The sequence below is a fragment of the Thalassophryne amazonica genome, chromosome 18, assembly GCF_902500255.1.
Source record: "Thalassophryne amazonica chromosome 18, fThaAma1.1, whole genome shotgun sequence".
Classification (NCBI taxonomy): Eukaryota; Metazoa; Chordata; class Actinopteri; order Batrachoidiformes; family Batrachoididae; genus Thalassophryne; species Thalassophryne amazonica.
This window is the reverse complement of record NC_047120.1, coordinates 39,445,207-39,468,924: the sequence shown is the minus strand read 5'-3', so window position 1 is coordinate 39,468,924 and position 23,718 is coordinate 39,445,207. Positions and strand designations below refer to the sequence as shown.

At 41.0% G+C, this 23,718-nt stretch overlaps 1 protein-coding gene across 9 annotated transcripts in view; it reads left to right on the top strand.

Annotated features, from left to right (window-relative positions):
* The window catches only part of tanc2b (tetratricopeptide repeat, ankyrin repeat and coiled-coil containing 2b), a 381,104-nt gene that overhangs the window by 274,232 nt on the left and 83,154 nt on the right, over positions 1-23,718 (top strand). For 5 of the 9 annotated variants that reach the window (XM_034193361.1, XM_034193364.1, XM_034193360.1 and 2 more), the window contains one exon: positions 12,700-12,816. The exons of the other annotated variants lie outside the window; for them this stretch is intronic. In XM_034193361.1, the coding sequence (XP_034049252.1) occupies positions 12,700-12,816 (117 nt within the window). The remainder of the gene's footprint in view (positions 1-12,699; positions 12,817-23,718) is intronic. 9 annotated transcript variants of the gene reach the window in all.

The window sequence follows — 23,718 nt, the reverse complement described above, 5'->3', positions numbered from 1 at the left end:
AAACATGAGCAAACAGGTATGTCAGAGCAGAGGCAAAAAACAGGATCCAGAACACAAAACAGAGTCCAAAAACAAGGCTTGGCAAAACAAGAACAAAACAAGAGGCTGGTACGTGAGTGAATCAACGAACGAGCGGGGAAGAAGTGAACAGACACAGGTTAAATAGGAACAGGTGTTAATCAGGAAATGAGGTGCACGTGGAGGAGGAAAGGCCTGGAAAGGGGGGCGTGGTCAGGTGACAGCTAAGAGGCCAATGATGCAGAAGGGCGGTGACAAATGGGCAAGAGAATGACAGATGAAGGGGCGTGGCTGACTGAGAGGACAAAGTGCAGGTGCGGAACTGAGAGTGCAGTGATCCGGAAAAGACTGTGGAAACAATGAGAGACTGACAAGCAGGAGCAAGAGAAAGGTGATCAGATACAAACATGACAATAAGAGATAGTACAAAGAAAACCATGAACACCACCCTAACTTGATCAAAACTGAAAAGCATACAAGAACGTGATAAGTGAATCATGGGAAATAATACAATAAACCTACTTAGAACAGACAGAAGAACTACAAGAAAACAAAACTGAAAACCAAAACCAGAAATACCCAAATACTTAACAGAAGAGAGAACAGTAACATAAGCAAACAACCACTAAATGCTGAAACATAAAAACAGACTGAATAAACTAGAATGGAACTAAAACATAGCTGTAAAGTAACAAAGAAAGAAAGTGACAAAGCAATGAGAACATTGAATAAACGTGAAGAAAGAGGCAATAACAAAACAAGACTAAAACATAACTGAGGTGAAAAGTAACAAAGGAAGAAGGTGACAAAGCAAAAATCAGAACATGGAAAAAAAAAACCCCACATGAAGAAAAGGTAATTAACAAAACGAGGCTGATGCCAAAGGAACAGAACTAAATGAAGAAGGGCCATATGGGCTGAAGCCTGGAAACGGCCGGGACATGACACTTAAGGAGGTATTCTTATCCAATTAAATTTTTTCTGTGAATCTGATTGATTAAACATGTGAGATTTCAGACTGTATAATATCGGGGTAACGGCGGCAAAATATTTGACCATTTCAAACTTGGATGTATTACTCCGAGCCCTGGCTGGTGTTCTGACGAGATGTCATTCCTGTCAAATGTCATTCCTGTCCTCTGCGCAACTGCTAATGCACACTCATGCACAATTTTGTCAGGATGCAGAACTGTTGATGGATGCGACGAGATGCACAATTCCACAGAACACCGGCTGTGCAGGCTGTTAGTTGTTAGCGCTGTTAGCTGAGAGTGAGAGAAAATCGCGTACCGACACCACCACCTAAATGGGCGAATTTAAGCTACCATACGAAAGTACTGATGTGGATTCTGATTGTTGGGATGCGGAACTGACGATTTATGCGACCAGACGCACAATTCGACAGAACACTGGCTGCGCACGCTGCTAGCTGTTAGCGCTGTTAGCTGAGAGCGAGAGAAAGTCATGTGCCGCCGCCTAAATGGGTGAATTTAAGCTACCATATGAAAGTATTGATGTTGATTCTGATACAGAATTACCATTTCACATTTGATGGATTTGATGGATTTTCACATTTGATGGATTACTCTGCGCACTGACCGCTGTTGGAGCAGCGCTGTCTTGGCTCAACGGTAAGCCTCGCCGACCGAATTACCTACAGAAAATTAAACTGCAAACGATGGATTTGAATTAGAATGGGAATAATCCCCTTGTGTCTGATTTGCAGACGTAATGCGTCGCCAGTAAAATGGCTATTTGCGAACGTATAACAGCGTGAACGTCCGCAAACCATCAGACACAACAGGGTTATTCCCTGATTGTATTTAACCTTGTACCCTAGCAAGATGTTTGTATCATCATTCCTCATCTCCCGTGGATAGTTATTTAAAAAGATAATTGTCTTACATCTGTGTCACCTCGACACTGATGGAGTGAGACCATTAGAAACGTAAGTTGAAATTGTCAGAAGTGTTCAGTGTTAATGATTGTCGCTCTGCTTCTGGAGCCTGAGTCATGACAGCAGTGTCTTTCAGAAATAAAGGGTCTGTTCACCAGAGTAGACGGCTGCTTGGAAAGCCTGCAGTATGGACACAAGGAGCGTGCACCGTTTGGGAATTTTGACAAAAGTCGGGCTGCTCAAAGTAGATAAAGGGCCCAGCGTGCAAAATTGTACACAAAATAGTGGGATTTTGAAGTGATTTTAAGCTGTAATGATACATTCAAGGTTTGAACAAAATGGAACAAGTTATTTGCTTCGCAAAAGTCACATCTGAGAGCAGGCATTCACATATACCACCTTTTGGAATCTCCCTGGGCCCTGATTGGCAACCGTCTAAGCGGAAAAATATTCCACCTGTATCTTCCAAAAGTAGGCATCTATCTGACACAGTGACGTTATACGACATTCGTGGGTATCCCCTTAGTCTGCGCCAGTCGCTGTGGTCCTCAGCAAAGAGACACCTGTGTGCTGGATCATATTCAGGAAAATGTGCTGCGTGGCCTTAATTTTGTAGTTGACATTACTCACACTGCAAACAGCACACCTTAGCTGGGTCTCCTTTAATGACTGTTCACAAAACGTCATTCCAGCGACACCCGAGGATTCTCTGTGGTCTTCATCTTAGGTCATTGGTTAAAGTTCAGGTCTCACAGCCATACAGTAAGACAGGAAGCACTTGGGCCCATAAGACCTTGGATCTTCGTGCTCTAGCAAAGATTTTTGCGTTGCCAAACACCTCTTGACTCCATAACCTCGTCCCAGACTTCTCTCAATCACACAGACTGACCCCCACAGACACGTCAAACCATCACTTCTCTCAGCAGTGACAGGCACATCACTGCTGAGAGACAAGATTAACGCTGGTCCCAAGCAACCAAGAAATATTTGTTTTTGGCTGCTCCCATTTTACCCTTGGTTGGCACCATGAATCTGGTAAGGCTTCACATGTTGATTTGCACAAGTTTTACGCTGGATGCCCTTTCTGACACATCTCCATGTGTACGTGGAGATGTGTTTGTGTTTGATTGGTAAGCAGAGTAACGGCTCGCACCACAATTTCCAAAACCCAGTAAACTGTGCCAGGCATTAAATATCTAGCTAAATCTACTATAAAATACATCCTATGAAAGTCTGTCTGCAAATGAGCTGCTAAAGGAAGCATTTGATTTACTGGCCTTGATTTTGCAGGCAGAAAGTTCCACATCACTATTTGCCCACATGGCTCAAAGCCACATCATGTTTGATCAGTCAAAGGTCTCGTTTGAACTTGTGAACAGCATTAAATGCCCTGTTTGCGTAGAATTGCCTTGTTCCTAGCAAGTTCTATTTTCAAAAGCCAAACAGATCTGATACCGCCTCTGTTATTGTGAAGGTGAGCAGTAAGCAATTTAATGATGTTAAAAATCCAGGTGAACCTGGCAGCATATATGATTAAATAACTTTGAATGCCTTAGATTGACTTGTGCTGTTGGTCTAGTCTTGACTCAGAAAGGTTACGCGTAACACTAAATTAAAGGTATTTTTCGAGTGAAAGAAAGCTCAGCTAATGAGGCATCTTACAACCCCATTCCCTCCCTTTTCCCTCTTAAAATTCTGTCTGTGCACTCCCTTGCTTGGCTAATCCTCCCAACACCATAATGATAAATACACACGTGTGTGTGCATGCATTCTCACATGGATGCTTGCATACATAAAATGGGGAGGCAGTCTAGCAAACGGACGTGTACTTTTTGCTGAGTGTCAGCTTCCTTTGTTTTGATGCTGTGACTGAAGAGCTCATTGTCTTGCACGGCAACATCTGGTCTGCATTGTTGTGTTCAACAAGTCAACAAGACGTGTGCACAAAATCATCTCTTTGGCTGCTGAGCCAGATTATGTAGATGTGTAACAAGCCTCTGGATCATACATAAAGACTGAAATTTAAATAACGCACTGTGTGTACAATCTTCTGTATCAAGTCCAGGTTTTGCAGCACTGTTGTGTATGTTTGAGTGCATTTATAAAGGAGATCCAGAAGAAAAAAAACACACTGAGTTGTAAGGAGAGGAGGTGATGGTCTAGTGGTTAAGCATTGGGCTTGAGACCAGAGGATCTTCCGTTCAAATCCCAGCCTGACCAGAAAATCACTAAGGGCCCTTGGGCAAGGTCCTCAATCCTCTAGTTGCTCCTGGTGTGTAGTGAGTACCTGGTATTCAGTAGTGGGCACAGTTCAGCTAATCCGATAACAGATAATTATCGAAGCTGATGTTTTTGTTACTGTATTAGCTTTTCACATAAGTTTTAAAACCATCATTGGACCAATTATCTTCCGATAAATTTAGTTCCAGTAACTTTCGGTCCGATAGCATTTTGTTTTGCTGGTAAAGTGAGCAAAAGGTAAAGTTTAACGGTCAAAAACATTTGTAAACCCTAAAATCTAACATTTTAGTCCATCTGTTGTGTGTTTATTTATGGGAGACCGGCTGTTGCTTGCTGATGATGTCATCATTAAGCGCAAACCGTGATTGGCTGGTCGACACAGGGAGCATTGCGGGTAGTGTAGTTCAGGTTCACTTTAAACGTTATAGTGTTTCCGTCCCTTGGAAATCTGCTGGAAACCCTATCACACATCGTGTAAAAAAAAAAAAAAATGATTTAAATATCTAAAGGACAGTGGATTACTTCATCGCATCTAAACAAATGACTATGGCTGCCAGGAGTTAAGGTTTTGTAAAATCTCAGCGATCACTCACCAGCCCGGTAGGTGGCGGTAAATGCACCTTAAGCTGGTGCCGTCCACCATTGGATCCAAAAGAAGAAGTGTTATCATCCACTCGACACAAAAACAAAATGGACTAGTTTTAACTTTATTTTATTTTATTTCTTTGTGGCTGAGTTTATTGCCAAGACTCGGTGGAGAGAGAAGCTCTCACAGTGCAGCTGTGTACAGACTGGGACGTTTCTTCACCGTTTAGACCGTTGTGGATAATCTCAGGACGATTATTTATTCAGATGAATCCCACTGAAACTAACAGGTAAGAATTTATATTTACTACGTGTATTTTACTCTGCCAATCAATGCATTAATGGACGTATTTCAGCGTGTGAAAAAAGCAGTACCTTTTAGCTCATAAATGACGGTGTATCTAATACCAAGATAAACTGTGACTTTTAATACTGTGTTTTACTGCTTTTGAAAGATGATGACAGGTGTTTGGGGTTTTATTTTTTTATTCATTCATTTTTTGGGTGTTGTGTGTTTGTGATCCTTGAATTTACCCAGCAGCCCCTGCGGCGTTTAAAGTAAAACTGGTTTATCAGAAGCCAACAGTGTAATCTGATGTGCCCACATCCGGTTCAATACTAAAAGTTATCTGTAATAAAGATACATTTTTTAGCAGTTTATTGATTTATTGTCATAAAAGATAACTTTTCAGTTATCTGATTAATGAAGCTAACTTTTTAGTTAGCTGTGCCCACCACTGATAACATGTAAATGTAAAGTTTGGCACTGGGAACAAGTAAACAGATTTTGGGGACTAATTCATTGTGTTAATGTCATGGTTTGAAGGATTTTTAATTATTCTTGCAGTATCTTTGCTTTTGGATTTTTTAAACGATTGCTATTAATAACCAAATTAATCTTACACAGCTGTGCTGAACAGAGTATTTGCATGAACTTAAATCAGCCTTATTCTTCTCAGCGTTTGGAAAGGAACACATTAAAGTTGATGTAAATTGCTTTTTAAACATTAATGTAGCATTATGGTGTCCTCAGGAGAGCAGAGAATGAAACAACACTCCCTCTGCTCCCTTAGCTTTTCTGTCCCTCATTTTCCTTCTTGTTCCGGCTGTGTGTGCATATTAAGTGCACGTTATTGCCACCCTATTAAACCATTAGGTCTTGCTAAGTTTATAAGGAGGCAGCAGAACTTGCGTAGTTGTTTAATTTTTTTCAAGAGGACAGTCAAAAGTAGATTATCTGAACACCCCCCCCCCCCCCCAAAAAAAAAAAACACATACAGTGGTGAACAGTGCCTCTGAGCAAGAACATGGTGACACTGTAAGCAAGATACATCTGGCTTTTTCCTCTTATAGAGCTTTAAACATGTTGAAAAGGCTCCAACTGCCATTCTTTCTACTCACTGAGGAGGAGTGCTAGTGAAGAAAGAAAATATTTTTAATCCTGAAAAACTGACACTAGTGAGACCTCTAGTGGTAGAAAAATGAGTTATTGCATCTTTAACACCCTGTTTCTAATGACTGCACACCACAGGATGGTTACCACGGCACTACGAGAGAGATCCACATTGGTAGCAGTTTTGTTTTGGAATTATAATACCACTAATTAAGGTTGGGACATGATGGTGGTCAGGGTCCTGCTCTTAGAGCTCTCTCTACAAAGAGATTGTTTAATTACATTTTGAGAACATGTGCAACGTCCTTGAATAATTTGGTGCCGGTGAAGTGATCCTCTCCCTACTTTCAAACCACCTTCAAGAAGGTGAACAAGACCATCGATTTCTTGCGCTCTGCTGTTGTTATAGTGACCAGGGCCACATGTTTGGTTTTCCTAAGCTCTGCTTGATTTGTAGACAGCTGTGCAATGCATCTCCTCACCAACATCATTGTTGTGGACTGTATGTTAATTCGTGTGTGGGTGCCCGAGGATGCATGTAACCGAGATGGTGGTATAGACGATGCTTTCAGTTTTTTTTTTTATCATTTACCTGCAGAAAAATAAGAAATGATGCGCACTGGAGTGACCAGTTCAATTTCAGATGTTGTCATTTGTTGGATCTGAAGGGTCTTGTTTAAACAGAAACTTCTTCATTCAACACCCCAGGTTTGAATTTGATTTTTCTTAAAATGTTTTTAGTGAGGCCGTATGCGTATTGAGAGCATATGTAGTTTTCTACGTTGTACTTCAAAGAATTTACCGTCATCAGTAAATTCATTCGTTCCTCCCCCTCTCAGCCTAATCCCACATGTACACATGCATACATGACACATGCATATTCATATTCACACCTTCACACCCAAAGCATGGAACACATATCTATTTCACAGACATGCACAGGCTAGATACGAGTATACTTATTCATAAGCTCATTAGAGGAGTGGATTTGCCTGCTACCATCCATCACACCGCAACCCATCCCCGGCCTGGCACACAGTGACAAGAGAAGTGCAGGAGAGAAGTCCCTGGGATTTAGTCTCCTGGAACCAGTGCTATAGAGGGGATTTACTCCAGTAGACGGTGTCAGACTTTACTGGTAGGTAGAGGTGATAATCTGTTATTTACCGCGACATCCTGAAACTAATATTCTGTGGATAAAACTAAAACACAAATCTAATCAGTAATTTCTCATTTGGCAGTATGAGCAATACCTGTACTGCTTCAGAGCTGCACAGGTGTGCATTAAAAGATGTGGGAAAAAAAAAATGTATACATATATATGATGAACCAAAGAGCCCGTCCAGTGTTAAATTGTTGCCAGTGTTACTGGCGTTGCTGTCTTTGTCTCATCACTGCACAACCTGTTACTCTGGACTTTTAGCTTGTACTCACTGGTGTAACCTTGTAAAAGGAGTTGTTAAGCCTGGAGTTGTTCCCAGGTGCGCGGCCCATTTCAACTGGAGCATGGGTTGTTTATTCAGATGGTTAGAAAACACTTTGGAACAGTAATATGAAGTAAAGCAGCAGACTGTGAGCCACCTGAAATGGTGTAGCTCAGTCCGGTTCCAAGTGGACTGTGGTGTGTTTTACTAGACTTGAAAATGCAAACTGATTCTTTGAACTAAATGTTCAACCAAAATATGCAGAATGAGTCATTGGTTGACATGGATTTGGGATGTGCCTCAGTGAAATGTGTTTCAGACAACCACAACTCTGTACGGCTTGTGATGTTCTACAAAATATGTAGAACGATACAGTGTTTGGAATTCATGTTAAAGCGAGGAGTTTTTACCAGCCTGTTGTACAGTGTCTGGTTGAAGCACTGAGGTCACTGGTTAGGGTGAAAGTCTCACAGTCACGACGGCCATAAGGACTTGGACCTTCATTCTCCTGCAAAGAGGACTGCATCACCAAAAACCTCTGTCCAGTGACCTCATGACTCCATAAGCTCTTCTCAGGCGTCTTTTGGTCTCAAAGGCCGAAGATCCAGTGACATGAATGTCACTGTTGAGATAAATAAGTGTCTCTACAACATCAACACCTTCACCAGATAAAGACACACTTTATGAAGTCACTGAAAGCCTGAATTTTAGTCTTGATCCAGGAGAGTCACTTTTCTCACTGAGCATGTCAACAAAGACAAGTTCAGTAAACTCAAGGTCACTGAAGCTTTCCCCACCAACAAAAGTACCCAGGTGTATTAGCATGGGGCCTCAGATTTGACCTTGTCTTCTAGTGTTGATCATTCATGAATTCCAACCCTAACTGAATCACTTCTTTCCATCCATGGAACCAATTTGCTCAGCTTGGGACTCCCCCCAAGCTGACGGTGGCGCATCTCAGGGTTGCTGCATGACCTTCATCCACTTGCCTCAATTGGCTAACGGACTTCTTCAAACTTAGTGCACATAAACAATGTCAAATATGTATGTGCTGTCTTTAATTCTGATGTGTACCATTATTACGGTAAACAAGTAGTAATTGTGGACTAATTGCTGCCTGAGGTAACTGGAGTATAAACATAATTTCTCCACTGTGTGATCAATAAAGTATATCTCATCTCAATTTACAAACATAGTTACGTGAACTGAGATTAAACTCTTCAAGGATACCAGGGCAGTAATATTAGCACCTCAATTTACCAGGCTCCTGAAGGTGCCTATAATAAATAGCTACCTGCTTATAAATATTGTTGCATTTAACAAGAGAAAAGGTCGATGCTGAATGTAAGTGTTTCATATTCTCAATGTTCTTAATGTGTTTAAATAGATTCTCTTATATATTAATATTTCATTGAATAGCAGTTTACTCTTTCTTGCAGCCAAATAGTGCTTGGAAAGCTCTTCAGAAACACTTCTGCCTACTTTTATAATTCAAGTATTCTTCTTAGCGGGTTCACTTCATATTCACTGATATGTCATCCTTTCTTTATTTATTCCCTGTACACTGTGACATATGACAGCAGTTCTGTTCAGCTTTGCTGACAGCTGTTTTTTAGTACAATTTCATCAACTTTGTGTTGAAACGTGTGCTATTATCTTAAAATAAGGTTGATCGCAAAATGAATAAACAAGATAGTCAACTGAAGTAAATGTGGGGAGGATAAAAATGAAATTTTTGTCATTTGTATGGTCATTGTTTTACGTACTTGCACTGGATGTTTATTTGGTCATAATAAGCTGTGTTTTTGGCTGCATATTAATATAAGTTCTTTTCAGAGTTTAATTTTTAACATTATGATCACTTACAATGAGGTAAAATCTGCACCTTTTCCAGCTGAGAAAATTCTTATTATAAACAGCTTTCAAAAACCACTGATTATACTTTTATAAAGCCTATAAGTGGGGTTAAAGTAATACTGTTTTTCTTCTTGACAAGCTATTTTAAAATGTCTGTTTTTGTCAGAAACACTTTGTTGCAGATTCGGAAGATGGATGACATTTAAAAATGCTCCACTTTTTCTGTTATTACATCTGCCCAGCAACAGACAAGCTTATATTGGTCTCTACATTTGCAACTATGTTTGTGCATATGTTGTGTTTAGAATGCCTAATGCAATTTAGAGCAAATTTGGCAGGTGCATTGGTCCTACAGATGGGAAGAACTTCGTTGACCCATCCTAACCAAAATCACGGAAGTTAAGGGTCAAAGCTCAAGGAGTTTTAGAGACATGAGTTCAGATACTTTGGTTGTTAGATGTTTAAAAGGCCACATTACCATAATTTCTGGGCTATAAGCCATGATTTTTTTTTCACACGCTTTGAACACTGCAGCTTTTACAATGATGCAGCTAATTTATAGATTTTTACAGGCTTTTTCACGAGTCAAAATACGTCAAATGATGCTGTCAATTGATGCCCTCATGCGGTGTAAATTCACACACAGTGTAAATATAAGGTCTTACGTGTTTGTTTTAGTGAAGAAAAGTCCCTCTCCGGCACTTTGTGCAACAGTCGCGCCGTCAGATCGTTAGCGGAGTGGAGCCTTCTCTCCCCACCCTTCCAAACCAGTTCTCTGTCTTGGCGCAACAAGTCGAAAAAGTCACAGCGCCTCATGAACGCCTCATTTACCACAGACTGGCTGCACGCGATGAAAGTTAGAAAAAGGAAAAGTTAAAATTACTCAGTTCTCCATATGGAGCAGAGACTCCATGCACATGCTGGATGACATGCGCGTCAATATTTACGTGTAACACTTCAGAGGAAAAAAGCATTTACGGTATATATGTAATTAAAAGTTAAATAATCTTTCTAACATCTTTCTGTGTAAATATCTCATGTTACAAGGTGGAGACCTGCGGCTTATAGACAAGTGCAGCTTATTTATGTACAATTTCTTTTTTCTTTTTAAAATTGGTTGGTGCGGCTAATATTCGGGTGCGCTCTATAGTCCGTAAATTACAGGACACATTTTTTAGCAGATGCTTTGAAATGTGGGTGTTTGATCCCTGTGCTTGCTGACCACTTCTGATCTGGTTTCTTTTTCCACTTTGCTCAGTTTTGTTAACATTGTGAGAGAAGTTTCTTCACAAGGATAAAAGTCAGACTGGTGGAGGTTATTTCCGCTGCAGTGGTATGCGCTCACTGTGGGCTTCTTCTCGTCAGTTCTATGACTTTATTGTGCTGTCATTGTTGCTCGAGAGTATGTTGTCACCTGCTCCTCATCGCTCGCTTTTTAGCCCACTACGCTTCAACACGGTGCTGTCACACTGGATAGCTTTAGATGTGCACTCCCTCATAATAAAAATGCAAGCTGCAGTGCAGTAAGCAAGCTGTTTTAAACTTTTGTTTAGGAAAATTAATGTAGAATAAATTATGTTTCACTCTTAACCCTCACTGTCCCATAAAGAGCAAAAAGCACAAGATTTAATTAAAAATGCAGGTTTCATTTAGCTTAAAATGTATTCTAATCACTGTGGTGCCTTTTTTCTTTCATATGCAAGAGCTGTCTTCTTTTTATACTTCCTACAAACAGTCTCGATCAAGCTCTGCCACTTCTGCCTCCTGTTGGCGAAAGACTGCAACTGTTAAGGACATCCCCACATTTGAGCATGAAAAAAAACGACTTTTTTGCTAAACTGTTTTGCCTCAGGGAGCTATGGTGGACAAGAAATCCTCTTACTTGAGTCCTCATTTGCCATATCAGAGTGCTGTGCGCCTGGTGCATTTCAGCTTAACAGAGAGGACAGATGACATTCTCATTGGTTTGTGCACAAATCAAGCCAGTGACTTGAGGATTAATTCAACCCCTTTGTGCTCAGTCTTCATGGCACTTAAAATAGCAAAAACTTTGTTTCATATTCCCCAAATGGATTTGCATTATGCGTCGTAGACTGTGCATGATTGATCTTTGAGATAAGGCCCTCTGTGGTTTTTAACATGTACAACGGAATCACAGAGGTTTGAGATGCTTTTATCATGATTTGTACAAGGGAAAGCCTACACAAAGCAAACAGAATGCATCCCAGGACAGATGCCTGGGGCACCCCATATGGACAGAATGGCAGAGGAGGACAGTGACAGGAATGGTATTAATATAGTAAAGATTCTGATAAAAGCTTTGCAGAAAACTTACTATTTCCTGCCTTGATGAGCACCTGGACAGAATGCCCCTCCCACTAATCCACTAAACAGAAGACTTTACTGACATTTACTGTAACCAAGCTTGTCATTGTGTTGATCTTTAACCTAGTGCAGTGGAGGAAGCGTCTTTGCACATATATAATTGCAGTGGAGAGCCTGCACACATGGTGACTTTGCAGGAACATGCTTGCAGCGCTTTTCTACAAACTAAAGAGTACCACTGAATGGAGTTTTATTTAGTCACGCTTCCTGGGGGGCCTCGTTATGTAACACATGCATGAAAGTATTAGGCTGTTTCACATTGTGAATGGTGATCCTTTTTTTCTGTGCTTTTACTGAGATGGATAAAGAACAGCAGATCTCCTCCTGCAACCGCAGTAGACATGCACACCTGATGTCAGAAGCTGAGCTGGATAATTGCGCTCGCCTCCATGCTTACTTTTTTCAGTGACTATGGCGTGACCAACAACTCACAAGACGTTTGTGTCACAGCCACTGCCCCCGCCTTTCACCATTCTCTCTGCATCGTGGCGTGAAGTGACTCTTTTAATGGCTCGGCCCTGCTGCTCGAGTTGTGCGGGGACGTTTCTTAAATGGATGTCTTTTGCATTGCGGTTGTGACATTGGACAAACTGATGCAACAAGCCTATTTTATGCACCGTAACCAGGTTATTCATGAACCCTCCCCCCCAAAACAAGAAAAACATGCTGCATGTTCACTCAGACTTTATTTGAATCAAAACGTCGGCACAGGCCAGTAGGATGTTTTCTTTTTATCAGTGTGCTACTTCAAGTTCACAAGCTCTCTGTCTTCCTCCCTTTCTGTCCTGTCTCTGTCATTCTTTCTCTTTCTCGTCTTCCTCCATCTCCCTGATGAATGTGTGTGTGTGTACATGTTCGTCTCCTCTATGTGTGTATGTGTGTGCGCTTTCTGCTCCCAGCCCCTCTGCGGAAAGCAAAGTTTGTGGAGAGCCCTCGCATTCCACAATCAGAGCTTGGCTCCCCTACACACACCTCCACCACCGCCAAGAATCCAGACCTGGACACATACTGCCCCGGTAAGTTTTCCTGGCTCATCCCTCATTTTGTTACTGTTGCATGATGTTTCTCATCTGATCTCTGTGTTAAAAAGAGACTTTATGTGTTTGCCACTTATTCTCCTGCTTTATAGCATCCCAAAATGTTGCTTACCTTCTCAGTAAGACTACTTGGCTGTCCATCGTTGTGTCCTCCCTCTTTAATCCTTCCTTGCGGCTTTCACTGTCTCTGATTTGCCTGTCAGATTTCGAGAGTGTTGCCGCTGTGTTCTTTTAACTTGAGTAAGCAGCTGTTCTTCTTCCTTTTGCCACTTTCAGAGTTAGATGTGTAAAATTTGTGTCCAGGTGAAATATCTCTGAATGCAGAATGGCAGAAATACAACACATGTAGGGTTCGGTTGAGATGCTGTTAAACGGTTGTGTGTGGTTTTATTGTGATGACGTTATGTATGGTATGGTAAACGGTGGAGCTGGTGATTGTCAAAATCAGATGGAAGATATTCGACTCAAGGTTTTCCCCACACATTTCATATTTATTAATAAATCAGAGCAGAATATCAAGGATTTTTAAGAACAAATGCAGTGTTGAACACAGATATGTAAGCAATATCGTTGATTTCACGATATCACGAGAACAAAAGTGTTTCAGTGCCGCTGTGGACCTGTAACAGCCTCAAACGATAGGTCTTCCAAGCAAAAACTGTGAGGTTGTTTCAGCCACAGTGAGTGGAGCAGAGCAGAGGGAAGTGAGAACTGTAGACTACCTTGCGTGCCCATCGTCCTCTGCGCTCTGCTCGTTGCCTTTACATATCCAGCACTAGAGCAAAAATGGCAGACAAGTGGTGAGGGAAAGAGATAAGATTTAAAAATTGTGGATGTGCCAGTGTACTTTAAATCAGACCGCTTCCCTATGCCAAGAAATGACGGAGAACTGGTGATGGACAAACTAATATTTATATGAAGACACTGCCAGACTGTGGTGATATACACAGGAGCCATTTGGCAAATTGTCATTCTGATAAGATTTGAGAAGATGAGGGAAAAAAAATATCCAGCCAGGCCAGAATAATCAAAATGAAGCATTTATAAATGAATTCCTAACCTACAAGGTACATGCAGGGTCTGATTTATTTATTTATTTTTAATCAGTATGAAAACTGAAAACACTGGATGCTCCTGTTGTTTACACTGTTTATTGTTTAATTAAAAGAATTTCCCTTAAGTTTTCATTCCTTTTTAAAATAATGCAGTAAATATTGTACTGTGGACTTGTTACTGAGGTATTATCATATCGTGAGAATCTCGTTACATCCCTACTTGAAAACATTGAGACTGAAATCGGAACCTAGGTTGGGCTACCCATTTTAATTCAGTTTATTTCATTTATGTAGCGCCAAATCACAACAAAGCTGCCTCAAGAATGAATGCACAGTAACTAATTTCATTTGATGGGTGTAGAAATTAAATGATGGCTATTCAAACAAGGGGCAAGGAGTAGTGAGAGAGGTTGATCCAGTTGGTGTTATGTTGAGATGGTGATAGTGGTTTCTCCAAAGGAGTCAAGGAGCCTTGTGTACCAGCAAGATTCTTATCACCACATAATGAGATGTCATTATTCTCACCAACCACTCACTCCTCCCAACATCTCCCCCCCCCCCCCCCCCCCCTTACTACCACAAATGTGTCCTGAACACATCATACTGGTAAACTCCAAACCTCTTTACCAAAGATCACACCCAGTGTACTATCAGCAGAAGATTCCATGACAGGCCTGGCAGGGTATCCAGAGCGAGCATAACCAATCATGTGCCTGGTTGTACTGTAGTAGGCTTGGGAAATACAGATGGAAACAATAGGTTTTTGCCCACCACAAAACGCCTACATCAAGCAACTTGAACACAAGATAACCTTTTCTTTCTGGAGGGCTAAAAGTCTACTACAGAATGTGAATGCCACAAAGATAATCACAGCTTTTGGAAGAAGTTCCCAGTGAAGCAAATTAAAACCTCAAAGCACTATTATACGTTTCTTGGAATCTGACGCTATGCTCACTTATCCTTCAAAATGGCATCTGGCTACTTGGTTGACAATCTGGGTGGTGATTAATGATGGGTATTGATAAGATTTTATCGACATCGATGCCTTTATTGATTCCGCTTATCAATCCGATTAGTTAACGATTTCCTTATCGATACCTGCTGTGAATTTTCTGTGTACTACAAGTAGGCTTTGCAGGTTTTCAATGTCAACAACATTTTGAGTCTTAATTAAAGTAAATAAATGTGAAATTGGTCACTGGATCCTTTTTGACAAAGCATTTCCTTTCAGATATTAATGGCATCAAAGTCTCTCCATACGTCTGAGCTGAATTCAGACGGCTGCTGGAGTCTGCAGCCATACAGTCTTGGGCTGCTGCACGTCAGCGCAGGACGTCTCATTTTGGGAGAAAAAAACATTTTAATCGATTGCAGTTTATTGGTTGTATAACAATGTTTGGAAAGAGGTACCATTTGGTTTAAACGGCGATTCGCTTTGAAGTTATTAATTCCGAGCAGACTCTTTCTAACTTGACTCAGTAGAGAGCAGCGCAGCGTTTGGAGCAACAGAACGGAGGACGATTCTCGTTTCTTTCTCACAACAAGACAGGAGTCCCAGTTAGTGACTTTAATCTGCACAAAAGTGGCTCCCGATTGGCATATTTTAATGGCTTTGAGAGGGGATAAAAAGCGGAGTTGCTGCTTCGGAAAAGCATCGAAGCAAAGAGCCAACGAAGCAATGGGTTGGAGCACTGTTTCATTGCTAAAAGCTTTAAAGCAGAGCCGCGCTGCAGAAACTGTTGATTACAGAACTGCTACAGGGTCTGCAATCAACGTAGAGAAATGATAATTTTCCCGACCAACACCCTCAAAAAAACAGCCACTCTGACAGACCGATAAAGGAATCGTTAAGCAAAACTGCTATTGATATCAGCGGATCGAATCATTTCTTAACGATACCCGAAAAGAACCGGTTCTCGATACCTAACCGTAGTGGTGATGCCAGTGAAAAATCGGTATGGGTGACCTATATGACCTTAATCAATTGTACCTCTATCACTGAATAGAACTCTTGTACGTGGCTGCAACTTTTCACAACACTCAAAGTATCTCTGACTAAAAGAAGCATTCAGAGAATTATCAGAGTCTGGCCCCTAGCCATCTTCTCATATACACTCAACAAAAATATAAACGCAACACTTTTGGTTTTGCTCCCATTTTGTATGAGATGAACTCAAAGATCTAAAACTTTTTCCACATACACAATATCACCATTTCCCTCAAATATTGTTCACAAACCAGTCTAAATCTGTGATAGTGAGCACTTCTCCTTTGCTGAGATAATCCATCCCACCTCACAGGTGTGCCATATCAGGATGCTGATTAGACACCATGATTAGTGCACAGGTGTGCCTTAGACTGCTCACAATAAAAGGCCACTCTGAAAGGTGCAGTTTCGTCACACAGCACAATGCCACAGATGTCGCAAGATTTGAGGGAGCGTGCAATTGGCATGCTGACAGCAGGAATGTCAACCAGAGCTGTTGCTCGTGTATTGAATGTTCATTTCTCTACCATAAGCCGTCTCCAAAGGCGTTTCAGAGAATTTGGCAGTGCATCCAACCAGCCTTACAACTGCAGACCACGTGTAACCACACCAGCCCAGGACCTCCACATCCAGCATGTTCACCTCCAAGATCGTCTGAGACCAGCCACTCGGACAGCTGCTGAAACAATCGGTTTGCATAACCAAAGAATTTCTGCACAAACTGTCAGAAACCGTCTCAGGAAAGCTCATCTGCATGCTCGTCATCCTCATCGGGGTCTCGACCTGACTCCAGTTCGTCATCGTAACCGACTTGAGTGGGCAAATGCTCGCATTCGCTGGCGTTTGGCACGTTGGAGAGGTGTTCTCTTCACGGATGAATCCTGGTTCACACTGTTCAGGGCAGATGGCAGACAGCGTGTGTGGCGTCGTGTGGGTGAGCGGTTTTCTGATGTCAATGTTGTGGATCGAGTGGCCCATGGTGGCGGTGGGGTTATTTTATGGGCAGGCGTCTGTTATGGACGAAGAACACAGGTGCATTTTATTGATGGCATTTTGAATGCACAGAGATACCGTGACGAGATCCTGAGGCCCATTGCTGTGCCATACCTCATGTTGCAGCAGGATAATGCACGGTCCCATGTTGCAAGGATCTGTACACAATTCTTGGAAGCTGAAAATGTCTGTTCTTGCATGGCCTGCATACTCACCGGACATGTCACCCATTGAGCATGTTTGGGATGCTCTGGACCGGCGTATACGACAGCGTGTACCAGTTCCTGCCAATATCCAGCAACTTCGCACAGCCATTGAAGAGGAGTGGACCAACATTCCACAGGCCACAATTGACAACCTGATCAACTCTATGCGAAGGAGATGTGTTGCACTGCTTGAGGCAAATGGTGGTCACACCAGATACTGACTGGTATCCCCCCCCCAATAAAACAAAACTGCACCTTTCAGAGTGGCCTTTAATTGTGGACAGTCTAAGGCATACCTGTGCACTAATCATGGTGTCTAATCAGCATCTTGGTATGGCACACCTGTGAGGTGGGATGGATTATCTCAGCAAAGGAGAAGTGCTCACTATCACAGATTTAGACTGGTTTGTGAACAATATTTGAGGGAAATGGTAATATTGTGTATGTGGAAAAAGTTTTAGATCTTTGAGTTCATCTCATACAAAATGGGAGCAAAACCAAAAGTGTTGTGTTTATATTTTTGTTGAGTGTATATGTTTGCAAATATTTCAAACACAGCATCCGCACAAGGTATTGAACTGATTACAACAAATCACAGTCACAAGTAATGAAGTTAATAAATACTTTTATTGACAGACTTGCACATACCAAGACCGTACAGACGAGACTGATTGGTCACAAAACACTATAAATTTACAAGGTGTGTTTCATAAACATGAATTTGTAATGATAAGAAAAAGTAAGTGCAAGTTGTATCACTAATAACTGGTAAACATAAGAAGGGGAATTTACTGTATCACACCACCAGTATCTTTGAGGCAAAGATTGTGGAAAATGTGATTTTTGGACATCATTCTGTGACATCATCATGTTGCCATGTAGAGGTCAGCAAATGGTATTCTATTTGCTCATTCATATACACTTTAAATCAGTCCTGTAGCCATACCTTTTCCAAAGTTATTGCGTAATATGTCATTTTAAGACTATCCAGTGACCTTTGATATTCAAGCAATTTACATGTGTAATATGAGTGAAATTGGCCGAAGTGATTATAATTTCTTGAAAACCCCTCTGGGGGCTCAACCAAAAAGGAAAAAAGAAAAAACAAAATTATTCACAATATATGAAAATGAAAAAGCCTTGTGTATGCCTGATCTGAAGTATGCATGCAGCGTGCACATTCTCCACACACACGATTCCGTTATAAACGCGTGTTTTTTGTAGGAAAAAGTGTTATGCATATTGTTATGCGACTTAGATTGGACTTCCTCCATCTACCCCTGTCAAGCCCCCTCTGTCTTAACAACCCTCCCTCTCTCTGTCCCTGCCTTCCCCTCTTCTGTCACCGCACAGGGAGGATGGTAATGCCGGTCGCCCAGAACGAGGCGCTCTGCTGAGATTTCTAAGATATCTGCTTTCTCATCTCGCCCCTCCTTTCCTGTTGCCAGTTGGTAATGCAGCCTTGGCTTCCTCAGCTGTATTGCCAGCTTAGCTTCTAGAGGCTTTAACAGAGAAAGATGATGGCATAACACCTCAGGGTTGTAAGAAGTCAGGAGACAAAAAGGACATAAGGGTTCTTGGGCTTAACCGCTGTAATTTAGCATGAAAATTTGTAAGCGCTTGCTTGGAACCTTCACAGTTTGTCATCCTCTTCTGCTGAGTCTTTGCTCAGGGTGAGTAGAAGTACTTGACTCATTGTCAACTTACGTCATAAAACATGTCTTTATTTATATGTAAATTAAAATATGTAAAATGGTCATAACAGTCCCTAGTTGCACAAGCATTTCACAATTTATATCTCCATTACATATAGTATTTTATGATGACACAATCATATTACATTAGATAGAACCTTATTTAGAACTTTATTAATCCCTTGAGGAGACTCCTTCAGGGATTATAACACAAGTATATTATTAATGTCTTTAAACAAAAATCCCGGCAAATTTCAAGAAGCACATAAAACCTTTATTGTTAAACGCACATAACACAGTCTGACTTCTTTCATGACAGCCTTTATTGTTCCATGCAAATCTTATATTAAAGGTTGACCAGCAGATGTCGATATGACTAATTGTATCAAAAGCTTCGAAACACTGAACCATTGCTTGATATCTGATTCAGTGGTTCAAAACGCTTCGGTTTCTCCTTAACTAATTTCCATCAATAAAGTACACTAATTATTACCACATGTCCACAGATGGACTTAGTCATGAATACTTTGATGTTGTGTTGCGACCTTAAACACTAACTTTCTAAAGAACGAAGCAGAGAGTAACTCACCTGGATCTCACTCACATCATGTCTAATCCAGTACCTGATGCCTGCAATCTGTGAATGTTCCTGGCATCAAAATCACCAGTTTCACCTGTTTCTTTTCTCTTTCTGCAGATTTTAACTAATTTTATTTGGCTGCGGTACCAAGTTTTTTTCTATTAGTTTGGTAGCACTGTATAAACATATGATATCTCACATGTACCTTTAAAACAGACTGATTTCTAGCTCACACAAAACACATTGGCATAAATTTAAAAATTCATAAATATACAAAAATGTGCAAATTAATTCTCACATACCTAGATCTCAAAATAGCGGTCAATCGAAATGGGATTCAGCCTTTTGACTGATTATCCGATCATTGTACAGAGGTCCAGAGTCCAAGCCCGCCCACAGCTCCATTTACCCCCAGAGACGGTGGGTGTCTGGGGGCAGGACAAAATCATGACATTTATCCAATGACCATTGAGTTTCGAGGCAATGAAAAAAAAAACTGTTCCAGGCAACTGTCCCATTGAAGTGAATGGCGCTCAGCTTCTACAGAAAAATGCATTGACCACAGACCGTATGAGAAAAAGATTTATGAAACGTTAACAAAATAGAGTCCATCAGTTTGTGTTAAGTAGCTGATTCTGAACGAACTCGTCTTCAAGGTGAATGTTTTCTAACACATTTGTAGTCAATGAAATGATAACAAGCTGTACATATTTGATCAGTTAATTTTTTGACATTTTAGGGGAAGCTGAGCTTCCCTTGCAGTCTTAGAGAAATTACCTCTGGTATATACTGTATACGGTGTATCACTTATTCATTATACTTCCTGTAATGTTTCACCTAGTATCGTACAATAAAACTTTTGATGCATCGTAAATTGTGATAATCGTATCATGAAGCCTTTATCGAATCACTTTTGTTTGTTTGTTTGTTTAAAGAGTATCGTCATACCATGAAAAGTCAACTACTGGATTGAAGAAATATTGACCTCTTGCAGAAGAATCATAATCAAGTTATTTCTCAAATATACAAATGGGAAACAGAGAGCATTAAAGTGTAGGTGACACCAAAAAATGTGCGCAAATAAGCACTAAAAATTATGAAATGTTGATATTTTAACAATTTCTGAACAATAAAAATCAATAAGTGCGCAGGCAAAGGCTAAACTACCGCTATCTGAAGTCTGCGCTCTATTTCAGCCCTCAGCTGCAACCATATTGTTGCTACGTCATCAGGAGAACAGCACCTGCTGATACAAACCTAAATCAATTGTAAACACAGCGGAGGTCAAGCTGTTTTCTGACTATTCTTTTTTTTCTAGTGTAGCGCTTTTAAGTCCAGTCTGAAGGTGTTTCTGAAGAAGTTGAGGACACAGTTTTATGGTTGAGCCTTATTTAGATGACAGTGAGGGAGACGAAACTTGGAGGAAAACCTTCATTCTGACAACAGTGACGATTGGCAAAGTTCAGAACACAGAATGGTGATTATAAAATAAATAAATAATGCAGGTGATTTCAGCAGGAGATGATACTTTTTGCCAGCTCTTTGATCTAATCAGCTGATTAAAAAAAATTGTTCTATCTGTGACATCAGAAAAAAAGTAACTAAGTTAGATTAGTAATTACTTTATTACACTCAACAAAAATATAAACGCAACACTTTTGGTTTTGCTCCCATTTTGTATGAGATGAACTCAAAGATCTAAAACTTTTTCCACATACACAATATCACCATTTCTCTCAAATATTGTTCACAAACCAGTCTTAATCTGTGATAGTGAGCACTTCTCCTTTGCTGAGATAATCCATCCCACCTCACAGGTGTGCCATACCAAGATGCTGATTAGACACCATGATTAGTGCACAGGTGTGCCTTAGACTGCCCACAATAAAAGGCCACTCTGAAAGGTGCAGTTTTATCACACAGCACAATGCCACAGATGTCGCAAGATTTGAGGGAGCGTGCAGTTGGCATGCTGACAGCAGGAATGTCAACCAGAGCTGTTGCTCGTGTATTGAATGTTCATGTCTCTACCATAAGCCGTCTCCAAAGTCGTTTCAGAGAATTTGGCAGTACATCCAACCAGCCTTACAACCGCAGACCACGTGTAACCACACCAGCCCAGGACCTCCACATCCAGCATGTTCACCTCCAAGATCGTCTGAGACCAGCCACTCGGACAGCTGCTGAAACAATCGGTTTGCATAACCAAAGAATTTCTGCACAAACTGTCAGAAACCGTCTCAGGGAAGCTCATCTGCATGCTCGTCGTCCTCATCGGGGTCTCGACCTGACTCCAGTTCGTCGTCGTAACTGACTTGAGTGGGCAAATGCTCACATTCGCTGGCGTTTGGCACGTTGGAGAGGTGTTCTCTTCACGGATGATGCGAAGGAGATGTGTTGCACTTTTTTTTTTTTTCTTTTTTTTTTAACTTCATGTCATCCTCAGAAAGAGACTGTGGCGCATTTGGGTGGAAAAAAAAAAAGTATTAGCATTTGTTAATGCGTGGGGATCAGCTGTTTTTAGTGAGGACCCACATGGAGTGGCACAGAGTTTTAAAGAAAAAAAAAGCGTAAAAATGTCTTTGTAAAGCTCAGTGCAGGTGTGCTGCCGTCACTGCGTTTTCAGAGACAACTCTGACCTGCACTGCAGAAAACAGAAGAAAAACTCACAGCATCAAACGCTTCGTGGGTGAAGTGGGCAGTTCCATCGAACCGCAACCTCCGCCTGCCCACGGGCTGCATTGAGAGGTTGACATCACACTGCTGTAAAGGGGTATCGGGTGTCTAGTAGATACTGATATCGGGTATCGGTGCATCCCTAATTAAAACCATTCACACATGGAGAAAATAATATAGGCTTACCTGTCCATTTCAGTGAGCTCCTTTTCATTTTGATGAAAATGACTGAAAATAATGTCATTCGTTGTACTGGCTAAAGAAAAGTTCATGATGTTTCCAGCTGTCTGGTGTACTCTAATCTGGTGTACTTGATCCGCGACGCACACTGCCCGCAGCTTCTGACTGTGCTGTGCAGCCTGAACAGTGGCGAGCAGAAGAGGATGATTCGCGACCAACATGGTCCACTACAGGTGTAATCAATTTATTGCATCTGCGGCTGATGGTTCGAGTCTCTCCTGTGAATGGATCCTCTTGTTTCACTGCAGGCCGCTTTGCGCTGCAAGTTAAGACTCACAGTCCCTCATCTATTCCTAACGTCTCAGTCTGCACGCAACAAAATTCCCATGGTCCACAAAATAATAAAATAACATAATGTGAAAATAGTCAGTTTTGCCTCCGTGTGGAGTGGAGAAGCCGCACAATGTTGTGCGAGCACACTCGTCAATATAAGTGTTTCCACCTGCCAATCAAAAGAATTCTGCCACCGAAAACATGCTGCAGCTCTGACCCGAACTACACGGTGGAAACGAGGCTGTCAGTAGCCTGTAAAAATCCATAAATTACTCCATAATTTAATGGGGCTGTTAAGATAATGGTTCTGAAGCTGACGCTACTTCCTCCTCCTTCTCCGATGTCAGGACCAGCCAGGACGTTCCTGGTTTTTAGTGGCGCACAGTTCAAAATCGGAATATTTCTCTCTTCAGTGACTAACAGGAAAGGATAAATTTCAAACTGTTGTTTAATTTCAGTCTTAAATAATAAAAAAAAAACCATGACATATTGTGTCACCTACACTTTAAGGGCTACAATTAATACTTCAGAATAATCAGTTTCTTACTGTTAGAACATTCATCACAGATTATTTTGGATATATTTAATGTGAATAATGCACTTGTACATCATAATATGTATTGTATTGTGGTGCTAGTGTATCATTACATCCCTGATTTCAGTGGTATTTGCCTGTTTGTTGGCTGGTGTGTCAGTGTGTGCCTTAAGACTGTTATTGATATCCAGTTTAATATATCGCTATGTCAACATATTGCATCTAATTAATTTGCATTAGCAGCACCATGTTTGTTTACACCTAAAATATATCATAATCAGTGAAGTATTAAGATTTTATATAGATTACAAATATCTGTCTATGTTGTAATAGCCAAGTGGCCTCTGTGTGCCTTTGTGTGTATTGGCTCTGATCACGCAGAAGCCGGGGAGAACTGAGATTTGTCGTTTGGTGTACTTGTGTATTTTGGGTCAAGGATTAACGCTGTGAAAATGTAAAGTTGATAGGTTAAATATTTTTGGAGAAATGAGCAATTTTAGCTAACCAGTAAACAATGGACATTGTGCTGCAATGCACCATGGGAGTTTTGGGGTTTTAAATGTTATTGTGTTGTTAGTGTTATGACTTATTGTGTTTTTCTGGTTCAATTGGTTTAGTGAGTTTAGCTAAGTCTCATGTTGC